The sequence below is a fragment of the Sus scrofa genome, chromosome 2 (assembly GCF_054392235.1).
Source record: "Sus scrofa isolate SSC_HxYL_T2T_F1_AM1 chromosome 2, Sscrofa_HxYL_maternal_Yorkshire_Landrace_v2.0, whole genome shotgun sequence".
NCBI lineage: Eukaryota > Metazoa > Chordata > Mammalia > Artiodactyla > Suidae > Sus > Sus scrofa.
Window position 1 is genome coordinate 98912662 of NC_139384.1, and position 12534 is coordinate 98925195.

Sequence of the window (12534 nt, forward strand, 5' to 3'; positions counted from 1 at the left end):
TCTGTGATTGCATATAATGTTTTTTGAGTGCTATCTATATCCCAGGCACATTTTCTAAGCATTTCATGTGTATTAACTAATTGAATCCTTACAGCAACCCTGTGAGGTAGGTTCTCTTATGAACCCTGGTTTACAGGGGAGAAAAGTACAGTATAGCAGACTGTTTTGTTTTTGTTTTGGTGAGGTCTCTATGTTCACTATTTTCCCTTCATGGCCCTGGTATATTTTTGATGGACAGCAAACTATCTAGTTAAGACAGAAATGTACCATATAAGGGCAGGGTTGAAGTAGGTATTGGAAATAGAGTCAGCTAGGGATCAGAGAGTTAAATATTTGGAACTTATTTTTCTACAGGTATGAGGAATTTACGGACATTTTTGAACAGAGAGTGGCATGATGAATATTCTTAGTAAAGCTGGTCTGGAAAGAGGCAGGATGGATTGAGGATGGCAGAGAGTAGGAGGGAAACATGATACCAGCTGAGCAATTATAAAGCTAATGAAATAATCTAGGGGTGATGTGATAAAAAGCTGGGTCAAGGTAGTGATAGCAGTAACAGAGAAGGCACAGATGTAAGTGCCATTATGTCCTGGTGACTAGGCGGTGAGCCACAGGAGATCTGGGGGCAATCCTGATAGGGGAAGGCGGTGAATTTAACTTTAGCTTTTCTTTTTTTTTTTTTTTTCTTTTTTTTACTTTTCATGATATTGATTCATTCCAGTTTGGGATGTTTTACTGTGTTTAGTATCCTGACTTCAATTTTTATTTTATTTTATTTTTTTAAATGATTTTATTTTTTTCATCATAGCTGGTTTACAGTGTTCTGTCAATTTACTACCATACAGCAAGGTGACCCACTCATACATACATGTATATATTCTTTTTTCTCACATTATCATGTTTCATAATAAGTGACTAGATATAGTTCCCAGGGCTGTACAGCAGGATCTCATTGTTTATCCATTCCAAGGGCAATAGTTTGCATCTATTAACCCCAAATTCCCAGTTCATCCCCTTCTCTCTCCCTCCCCTTTGGCAACCACAAGTCTGTTCTCCAAGTCCATGGTTTTCTTTTCTGTGGAAAGGTTCATTTGTGCCATATATTAGATTCCAGATATAAGTGATATCATATGGTATTTGTCTTTTTCTTTCTTACTTCACTCAGGATGAGAGTCTCTAGTGCATCCATGTTGCTGCAAATGGCTTTTTTCTTTTTTATGGCTTATTAGTATTCCATTGTGTATATATACCACATTTTTTTAATCCATTTATCTGTTGATGGACATTTAGGTTGTTTCCATGTCTTGGCTATTGAGAATAGTGCTGCAATGAACATGCAGGTGCATGTATCTTTCAAGGCCAACTTCAATTTTTTTTTTTTTTTTTTTTTTTTTTTTTTGTCTTTTTGCTATTTCTTGGGCCGCTCCCGCGGCATATGGAGGTTCCCAGGCTAGGGGTTGAATCGGAGCTGTAGCCACCAGCCTACGCCAGAGCCACAGCAACGCGGGATCCGAGCCGTGTCTGCAACCTACACCACAGCTCACGGCAACGCCAGATCGTTAACCCACTGAGCAAGGGCAGGGACCGAACCCGCAACCTCATGGTTCCCAGTCGGATTCGTTAACCACTGCGCCACGACGGGAACTCCAATTTTTAAACTTTATGTTGTATACTTCCTTATTTTCAATATAGATGGCACTATTTATCTGTTATTTATTTTCACATTAATCCTTTACCCAGAAAAACAGGATATTAACTTATTATTATAATACACAATTAACATAATATCTTAATATGTATAATTATTAATATTATTATTTACTACAGGTTATCAGACCAGGATGAAGAGGGCAAGACCAAGAAGACGTGTATCATATCTGACCCCTCCTTTTCCATGGTAACAGTTCAACGGGAAGATAGTGGAATAACCTGGGAGACCAATTCAAGCAGGTCTTCCACCCCTTGGGCCTCCGAAGAAAGTCAGACTTCTGGTGTGTGTAGTCTGGAAGGGTCAACTCTGAATTCTCCTCCAGGGAATGTTTCCTTTATTGTGGATGAAGTTAAAAAAGTTCGGAAAAGAAAGCCTAAGTCAAAACATGGATCACCATTATTACGTCGGAAAGGCAACAAAAAAAGAAATTCTTTTGAATCCCAAGATGTTCCAGCAAACAGAAAAAGTAACCCCTTAATTTCAGAAAGCCAGGTACTGAATACCCAGAAAGAGAAGTCATCTACTGGCATTTATGATAAGACAGAAAAAAAGAAATCCACTTCAAGTACACCTCCTATTACTGGGGCAATATACAAAGAACACAAGCCGTTGGTGTTAAGACCAGTCTACATAGGAACAGTGCAATATAAAATCAAGATGTTTAATTCAGTTAAAGAAGAATTAATTCCTCTACAATTTTATGGAACATTGCCAAAGGGTTATGTAATTAAAGAAATACATTATAGGAGGGGGAAAGATGCATCCATTAGTCTAGAGCCAGATTTAGGCAATCGTGATTCTACTGTAGTTTCCAAAACAGGCAAATTAGTAGCCCAAAGCATAGAAGAAGATAAAGTAAAAGAGCTTGCTTCACCCTGGAGAGGTGCACTCTCCAAAGGGTCAAAGTCCCCGACCTCCCTATTCAGTCATGAAGATCGAGAGAAGATGTACATTGATTCTCCTCTCAGGGCTGCATCTGCCACCAAGCCCACGCCTTCCTCTTATACGAATGACGACATAGCAGAACAAGAACCACAGGTCAGCACTCCAAAGTCAGTGCCACAGCCACCTGCTGATGAAGCAAAACCCCGTGAAATGGAGCCTGCCTCTCTTACTGTGGATGTATCTGCAGCTGCATTCCTGGAACCAGCAAAGGAAAAATTGGAGGCCGATTTACAAGAAACTATAACTGAAGATCATGACTCTTCAGTCTCACCACCTTCAGTGGATGAGATAAAGAAGGAAGACGTGTCTTCTGCTGACCATTCCATTTCACTGGAGGCAGAGAAGGGCTCTCTGGAAACAGGTTCACCAGCCCCCGCAGCCTCTATCCAGGAAGATTTTGGCCCAGAGAGAGAAGAGTTGGATCTGACTGCACTAGAACAGGCAGAGCCAGTCTCTGAACAACTCACCCCTCCTCATCTTAGTGTCAAAGGAGACAAGGAAGAAAATGTGCCCGAGCTATCCATTTCTCTTTCTGAGCCTTTAGTGTTAGAGGAGCCAGAGAAAGAAGAAATAGAAACATCTCTACGAGTAGCAGCTACCCCTGAACGTGAAGATTCCAATTTAGTAGAAGAAGAGATCATAGAACTTGATTACCCAGAAAGTCCATCCGTTTCTGAGGAGCCCTTCCCACCTCGTTTGGCCCCTGAAGTGGAGCAGAAAGAAGAGGAGACCATTCTACCATTGCTGACAACACCAACACCTGAACATGTTTTGTCTGAGGAAGAAAGAGAAGAAAATGAGTCTGTTTCGACTGATTCTGCTTTTGTATCAGAGTATTCTGTCCCACAGGATCTTAGCTATGAACTAGAGAAGCAGGACATTGAGCCAGTTTCTCTATCTCATGTAAAAGCTGTATCTGAACATGCAGTTTTGTCCGAAGAGGAGAATGATGAATTTGAGCCTTATTCCCCAGCTTCAGTCTCTACCTCTGAACACTCTCTCTCACCATCCAAAATGGAGCAGATTCCTGAGTGCCAGTCCCCACTGTTTTCCACAGTTACATTGGAACACGTAGTCCTGTCCGGAGAAGAGGCCTCAGAAAGTGGGCGCTACACACCAGATTCCACATCTGCTTCTGAATATTCACTTCCATCACAGGCAACGAAAGAGTCACTGAAGGAAACAACTGACCATAAGTCCCCATTAAAATCAAAAGGTGTTCCTGAGCCCATGATCTCGTCAGAAGAAGGGAAGGATGACACTGGGCCATGTTCCCCTGAGGTGGCCTCTGTCCCTGAAGGCTCTCTCCCACCAGACACAACCAAGGGGACTTCTGAATGGCTGGCCCCACCACTTTCAGCTGCTACATCTGAACACATGGTCCTATCAGAGAATGAGAACCTAGGAAATGAGCCTTTCACTCCAGATTCAACACTGACCTCCCAATATGCAGTTCTACCAAACGTAACACAGGAATCCCCAAAGACAGTAGTTGATGATGTCTCCCTGTTGGAATCAAAAGGAGTTTCTGAGCACAAGATTCTGTCAGAAGAAGAGAAGGAAGACACTGGGCCATATTCCCCTGAGGTGGCCTCTGCACCTGAACACGCTCTCCCACCGGACACAACCGAGGGGACTTCTGAATGGCTGGCCCCACCACTTTCAGCTGCTACATCTGAACACATGGTCCTATCAGAGAATGAGAACCTAGGAAATGAGCCTTTCACTCCATATTCAACACTGACCTCCCAATATGCAGTTCTACCAAACGTAACACAGGAATCCCCAAAGACAGTAGTTGATGATGTCTCCCTGTTGGAATCAAAAGGAGTTTCTGAGCACAAGATTCTATCAGAAGAAGAGAAGGAAGACACTGGGCTGTATTCCCCTGAGGTGGCCTCTGTACCTGAACACCCTCTTCCACCCGACACAATTAAGGGGATTTCTGAATGCCAGGTCCCACCGCTTTCAACCATTCCATCTGAACACGTGGCCCTATCAGAAGAAGAGACAGTAGAAGTGGATCGGTACACACCCTCTTCTATCTCTACTTCTGAATTTTCAGTGCCACCATTTGCAACACCAGAACCACAGGAGGAACCAATTATCCATATATCCCATCGGAATCTAAAAGGGGCCTCCTCACCTGTGAATTTCTCAGAAGAAGAGCAAGAAGACATTGGACCTTTTTCTCCAGACTCTGCATTTGTGTCAGAATTCTCATTTCCATCCTATGCAGCCCAGGAAACAGAGAAAAGAGAATTTGAGTGTGATTCTCCAATATGTTTAACATCACCGTCTGAACACACTCTTTTGTCAGATGAAGACACTGAGGAAGCTGAACTTTTTTCTCCAGACTCAGCATCACAAGCTTCCATCCCACCATATAGGATTCCAGAAACAAACAAAAAGGAAATTGAGCCTGGTTCACTGTTAACTGCGATGGCTGCTTCAGGATATTCCAGCTTCGCAGAAGCACATGAGGAAGAAATTGCATCAAGTACGACACCTGTCCCTGAGCATCTAAGTTCATCACAGCAGCAAAGAGCTGAACCTCCTCCTTCCACATCCACACCTGAAGACTTGAGTCAGCTACCTTCAACAGATGAAGCAGAGAAGGCAGAAATTAAGTCAGATGTTCAAATAACCTCAACGTCTGTATCTGAACATCTCATTTTGGCACAGAAGACGAGAACACGAACATATTTAGAACCTGAGTCTGAAGACTTGAATCCACCATGTTTAACCAGTGATTCAGAAAAGGGAGAGATTCAGCCTAGTTCATCCCTAGCTGCAACACCTGTACAATCATCCATTGTAAAGGAAGAAACCAAACCTGTTTTGCCTACATCTCAGTGTTTAGTTTCACCTGACATAGTCCATGCAGTTAAGAAAGAACAAGAACCCAAAGCATCACTCACTCCAGAATCTGCAGATGAACAGATGGCTTTGTTAAAAGTTAAAAATGGGGAAGAAATTGTGCCCGATTCTCAAGAAGCTATAGCACATGTATTACGGGATCAAGAAATGGTGCCTCAGCCTCCAAATGTTCCAGAGTCTGGGATGAAATATTCAGTTCTGCCTGACTTGGTAGATGAGCCAAAGAAGGATGTCAAACCCGATTTAGCTCCAACTGTGACATCTGAACTAGAACAGAGAATGTTGTCAGAGAATGAGCCTGAAGTAATAAAACCATATTCACTTCTAAAGGAAACATCTTTCTCTGGACCTGAGATTTTATCTGTAGTGAAAACAGAAGTGAAACACGTTTCTAAAATAACTGGTACACCTGGAGTGCTGCAGTCAGCTTCACCAGGAGTGGAAAAGGAAGTTGAGCATGAACCACCTGTACCAGAATTTTCAGCTTTGTCAGAAGAAATAAGGCAAGAAATTGAACCCAGTCCTTCAGTAACCACATCTGTAACAAAGCATGATTCAAGTTTACCTGAATTAGCAAAAGAAGAAATCCCAACAGATTTGTCTCTTACGACCCCTGTGGAACATTCAGTCTTAACAAAAGTAGGAAAGAGTGAATTAGGAAGTGGTTTGCCACCACTGGTATCATCTACAGATGAGCATTCACTTCTTAAAGAAGAAGAAAATGTAGCAATTAAAGCTAGTTCTCCCCCTGAAACTGCTGTATCCCAGCATCCAACTTGGTCAGAAAGAGAGAAAGAAATTAAATTTGATGTACCTCCAAGCATATCATCAATATCAGAGCATTCTGTTTTGTCAAAGATAGAAACTGAAGTTACACCTGAGTTGCCAATAACCAAAGCATTGCCTTCTCAGCAATCAGATGTGTCAAAGGAAGCAATGGTGGAAAACAAACAAGATCTTTCTTTGTCTCCCGTCCTTGACTCTGAACATTTGGATTTATCACAGATGAAAATGTCCACGTCTGCTGCAGAGGTATCAGGACCTGAACATGTGCTTTTGCTCAACCGAGGTGGTGAGATAAAGAAAACAGAAACTGAACTTCCTTCCTCACAGAATGTGTCACCTGCACCCAAACACATCATTCCAAAAGGCAAGAATGAGGAAATGGCAGGTTCTTCTCCTGAGTTCGAACGTTTAGCATCAGAAGATTTACCTCCAGCATTACCAACCCTCAGAGACGATAAGAACAAACAGGTGATGGAGACATCTTCTGTAGGTCAGGGAGAGTTCCCATCAGAAAAACAAGGTCTTGCTCCAGCAGAGCTCTTTTTGGAACCTGAGAAAAAAGACAAGCCACATCGAATATCAGAATTACCAAATGCTGGCTCAGAGTTCACTAGTGGTTTAGGTAGGCAAAGTGGATCTATAGATACAGAACAAATAAAAGCTCCTGTAACTGAAACAGGGGATTCTGTCTTAGAAAAGGGCCCAGCTGAGCTTAGGAGCAGAGAAGGAAAAGAAGAAAACAGGGAACCTCATGTGTCAACTCCTGTGCCTGAAATTTCGGAGATTTCATCATGCCTTAGGGAGGAACCTCAGATTCAAGAAATTAAATCTTTCTCTCCTAGCTTAGGGTCAAAGGAAGCCTTGACCTCTCTGCTTGAAGGAGACAGCCCAGAAGAACTTCAGCCACACATGTTGTCTTTAAAAGGATTATCAGAGGAGTTGACCCATTCAGCTGACTTTAAAAAGGGGGAAAAACAAGAAATCAGTTCATTACTGCCGACAGGAAATTTGAAGGCACAAGTGACAGGAGATACTATAATTAGACTAAAGGAAGAAACTGACCAACCAAATTCATTTCATGCACCCCAGAGTATAACGGAGCCATCAAAGATTGCTTCTTCTGACCTCCTTGTGGAACAAGAGAAGCCCGAAGAAGGACTTCATTCAGATCAAACTGTTAAATTACCTGACGTAAGCAGGTCTTTTGCAGATAAAGAAGATCTGGGTACTAAACCATTTTTGGTTATGAAAGAAAATCTGCCTTTGGAGGAATCAAGATCATTTACAACAACTGAACCTACATATGTTAAAGAAACACATTTGAAAGAGGCCCTTATTTCTCCAAAGGATGAAAACTGGATGCTGAAAAAGCCAGAAGATTTGGCAGGTTATCATGAAGAAAGAGTGCCGGGATCTGTGCAGCTGGGTTCCTTTGGTACCAGTGATCTCATGATAGGAGAGCTCAAGCCTACTCTGTCGGAGAAGGACCATACAATGGAAATCGGAAAGCAAGTTCTGCCATGTTCTGCAGAAGAATCTCACTTACCGTTACAAGAACAGGTGTCTACTCTCGACACCGCCAGAGGTCATGCAGAGACCTTGTCAACTAAGACTTATTCTTCTGAAGAAATAAATCTGACCCCCAAGCCACAATCTTTAGTTCCAGCTGGAAAAGTGGAGAGAAATGAAGCAGAGGGGAAGCAGACCCTTCCTCTCATGGAGGATGAGAATTTGGTATTGCGGAAAGCAAACAGAGAATATTCCAGGCCTTGCATAGAAGACAGCCAAGAAGAAATCAAAACACCATCTGAAATAATCCTCCGGGAACAAGTGTCTGGCCCATCAGTGGACCAGGTCAAATCAGAAACTCTTCCTTCTGTTGTGAAAGCAGCCCATTTTCTGGCAGAAGAGGTAGAACCTGCATTGGGCAATGAAAAAGAAGCACAGCAGCCTGTGTGTCCTTCACGTGGAGAGAAGCCATTAGAAGAATCAAAAGTGATTCTGTCAAAGGTTGTAGATGATGCTAATGAGAGAGGGAAACCAGCATCTGAAGTGAAAATACCCACACAAACAAAACACCTCCCCTCAACCCAAGAAAATGAAGAACCTCAGCTCCCAGAGTCACCTGAGGTAGTACAGAAGCTGCCTGAGGTGCAGAAGGCAGTGGAGCCAGGCCTTTCTGAGGAAAAGGGAAAGAAAGGGATTTCATCTTTCACATCATGGATGTCCAGTTTGTTTTTCCGATCAAGCACTCCAGATAATAAAGTGGCCAAAAAAGAAGCTTTAGAAGCCAAGCCAAGCCCATCTGTAGAGAAAGCAGAGACTGTGATAGAGTCTAGAGGTCCAGCTCCAGCTGACATTCAGGCAACTGAGAAGCCAGCTGATCACATAATACCAGAGCCCAAACCTAAAATTGCTGACAAACCCAGAGATACTTTAGTTAAATCTGGTGAGGGTCAAGACTTTAAAGAAAAACCCACATCTTTATCAAATGCAGATGTTTTGCAACAGCCAAAATCCAACTTGGAGGGATCTAGTGAAGGTTATGGGAAGAAAGAAGTCCTAGACTATACAGAGGAGACAGACCTAAACTCAGTACTTCTTTCTGCTGATGGTGAGGGACATCTTAGAATTCAATCTTATTCTCCCAAAGGTGAGAAATCCATTGTGGAAGAAGCCAAAAATGTTGTTCCTTTTCATGTCACTGACAGTAAAAGACTCCAGAAACCAGAAATCGCCCCTCCGTCTAAATGGAATATTTCTATTCTTAAGGAAGAGCCAAGAAGTGATCAAAAAGAAAAATCACTCTTTTCATTTGATGCAGTAGATAAAGTGCCACAAAAGCCAAAATCACCATCATCTAGCTTTGCAATTAAAGATACCACAGAGGAATCAGAGAAGCTGGAGTCAATAATTTTGCCAATAGAAGAATCTAAAGGCAATTTAATTCATCTTGATGAAGAAAGACTAGAGAAAGAAATGCCAAAACATACCTCCTTGAAATTTTCTGAAGAGGAAATAAAATTCAGATCTGTTAGCCCAACAGAGGAGGAAGATAACTTGAGAATGAGATCATTTTCTTCAGCAGAAAAGCAAGTTCTGGCAGAAAAACAAGAACCTGTGGCCCCATTACAGCTTAGAGGTGATAATGAAATAGGGAAGGCACAAATTACACATGGATTGAGCCCCGTTACACTGAAAGAAGCAAAACCTGCTGCTGTGTGGCAGCAGGTCTGTCACAATGAAGACCACAAAGAAAGATACAAAATTATTGAAGAGGAGAAAGAAGAAAAAGAAAAAGAAAAATTTTCAGAAGGAAAGCAGCAGCAAGAAATTCAGCCTTGTTCTGAGAATATAGCCAGGCATATGCCTGTAGAGTTAGAGATCTCTTTCAGTCACACTTTGGGTGAAACTCAACCATTTTCACTAGAAAAAACTACAGCAATTACTGAAAAATCAGAAACCCTGATCTCAGAGGCTTACCCAGAAATCAGGGAAACAAAGGCAGTAAGTGTCCAACCACATCCATTAGAAGAACATAAAGTTGTGGAGAAAAGCGAGACTTTGCTTCCACTGGATCTTCCTTATCGTGATGAAATAGATGACCGCTCTTCACCTAAGGAAGGAAATCTGGTAGTAGAAAAGTCAAACGAGGATGTGGTGAGTCACAGTGAAGAAAAGGGACAGGTCACAGTGTCGGGGCCACCAAAATATGCTCCAGTAGATATCCCAAAAGAAAGTATGAGAGAAGGATCTCCATCTAAAGAATCTGAAAGGATTTTAGATCGTCCTTTTGGTGAAACGAAGAACTTAGAAACACCGTATTTGTTGTCATCTGTGAAACCACAAACACATGTTTCAGAGGGGTCTCCGGAAATTAGTACAATGAAGAAACAAGAAATATCATGGTCAGAATTGACTCCAGATAGTCATGAAGACCATACTGTTCAAACATCTAGAGATGCAACATCTGAAATGTCTGAACAATCTGTTCTCATTTCAAAGCACCACTTGGAAGCTGTGGAAGATGCCCATGTAAATGAACCACACTCTTTAGCAAGCAGCAACTATGCTCAATTTATAATTAATGCATCAACAGTCCGTGCTGATGAGGTGGTTTCCAAGGAGCCTGAAGGCACATATGTAAAAGATGAAGAATTTACGACTAGTAAGCCAGCTGGACTTTCAGAAGATCAGAAGAGTGCCTTCAGTATCATTTCTGAAGGTTGTGAAATATTGAATATTCATGCTCCTGCGTTCATTTCTTCTGTTGATCAGGAAGAAAGTGAACAAATGCAAGAGAAGTTAGAATATTTGGAAGAGAAGCCCTTATTTAAACCTCTATCCCTCTATGACAAGAGTGAAGCACTTGCTTGCCATAAAACATTACAGGATAAGATAGAAGATGCTGATAAAAAAGTTACACCATTGAAAGAAAGCAAACAAGAGGAAACTCATAGAACTGAAGAGGAGCTATCCCCAGATTCAGAAACTGGTGATTTAGCCTTTAATCCACCCGCAATTCCCAGTGAAGAGGATTATTTTGAAAAATATACATTGATTGATTATAACATCTCCCCAGACCCGGAAAAACAGAGAGCTCCATGGAAATTAAATGTTGAAGCAGAACTATCAAAAGAAGCTCCAGAAGAAACTGTCTCTTTCCCAGAACATTCAGAGGAAAGTGCCCTAGAACATGAGTATGACCTGGTGAAATTAGATGAAAGGTTTTATGGACCAGAAAAGGACTATAACAAATTATCTGACCCAGAGACCCAAAAGGTTTTGGTTATCCAAAAATCAGCTGACAGAGATGCTCCAAAGAGCACAAATAGAGATGTGGACTCAAAGTCACCTGGGATGCCTTTATTTGATGCAGAGGAAGGAGTTTTGTCACGAACCCAGATATTTCCTACCACTGCTAAAGCCATCAATCCTGAACTTCTGGAGGAACCACCTGCACTTGCATTTTTATACAAAGATCTGTATGAAGAAGCAGTTGGAGAGAAAAAGAAGGAAGGAGAGACAGCTTCTGAAGGTGACAGTGTGAATTCTGAAGCATCATTTCCTAGCAGAAATTCTGACACCGATGATGGAACGGGAATATATTTTGAGAAATACATACTCAAAGATGACATTCTCCATGACACATCTGTAACTGAAAAGGACCAAGGCCAAGGTCTATACGAAAAACCAGTTGGTAAGAATGATTCATATGAACCAATAACTGCAGAAGGGGAAATTTGGGGGAGGTTTGTAACTGTTTCGGAGGAGGAGAGTCTGGAAGAGAAACAGAAAGCTGCTTACAGGGAAGGAGAATCACTAGGCCATGTGGAGACCCTTGACACTGTAGCTATGCAGAGGAAAGCTCCCATCACTGAGGAGGTCAGAGTGGTTACCCAGAGGATAAGCTATGCAGTTCCATTTGAAGACACCCATCATGTCTTGGAGAGAGTCGATGAAACGAGCAGTCAGGCTATTGAAGCAGCAAATGCAAATCCAGATGTCAGTCTGAATGTCCCAGTTCAAGTGTCCTTCCCAGAAGAAGAATTTTCACCTGGTGCCACTTGTGTTCAAGAAACACTGCAAGAGGAACCACCAATAATGGTCTCCCCTGAGCCAAGTGCGGACAGGCTCCGCGGTAGCCCTGTTCAGGACGAGTATGAATTTGCTGAATCCCTGAATTATGAAGTAGTTACTCAAGACACGTTATCAGAAGAACTGTATTCAGAATCCACCCCTGAGGATGTGTTATCTCAAGGAAAGGAATCCTTTGAGCATGTCAGTGAAAATGAATTTGTGAGTGAGGTGGAACAAAGCATGTCTGCTGAACAGAAAGACTTGGGCAGAGAGATGACACAACAAACCCAGTTAGCATTAGAGGTGGTTGCAGAGGAGGAACCTAAAAGGTCCCAGATTGACACATACTGCTATACTTGCAAATGCCCAATTTCTGCTGTGGACAAGATGTTTGGCACCCACAAAGACCATGAGGTTTCAACACTTGATACGGCCATAAGTGCTGTAAAGGTAAATAGATTTTATAGCATACAAGTGCATATAGAGATGTTTCATTTTCTTATTTTCTCAATTTAAGAATGACCAATATTTGATACATTTATCTTTAAGCATAATATCCTGGGGGAAAAAGCTAAGACTGTTTCCCTAGTTATTTGTTAAGATCACTTTAACAAACATTTATTGGGTGCACA

General features: G+C 41.9%; 1 protein-coding gene across 2 annotated transcripts in view; it reads left to right on the forward strand.

Moving 5' to 3' along the window:
- The window catches only part of CMYA5 (cardiomyopathy associated 5), a 116233-nt gene that overhangs the window by 55148 nt on the left and 48551 nt on the right, over window positions 1–12534 (forward strand). For both annotated transcript variants that reach the window (XM_021077698.2, NM_001197307.1), the window contains 1 exon segment: window positions 1828–12352. In XM_021077698.2, the coding sequence (XP_020933357.2) occupies window positions 1828–12352 (10525 nt within the window).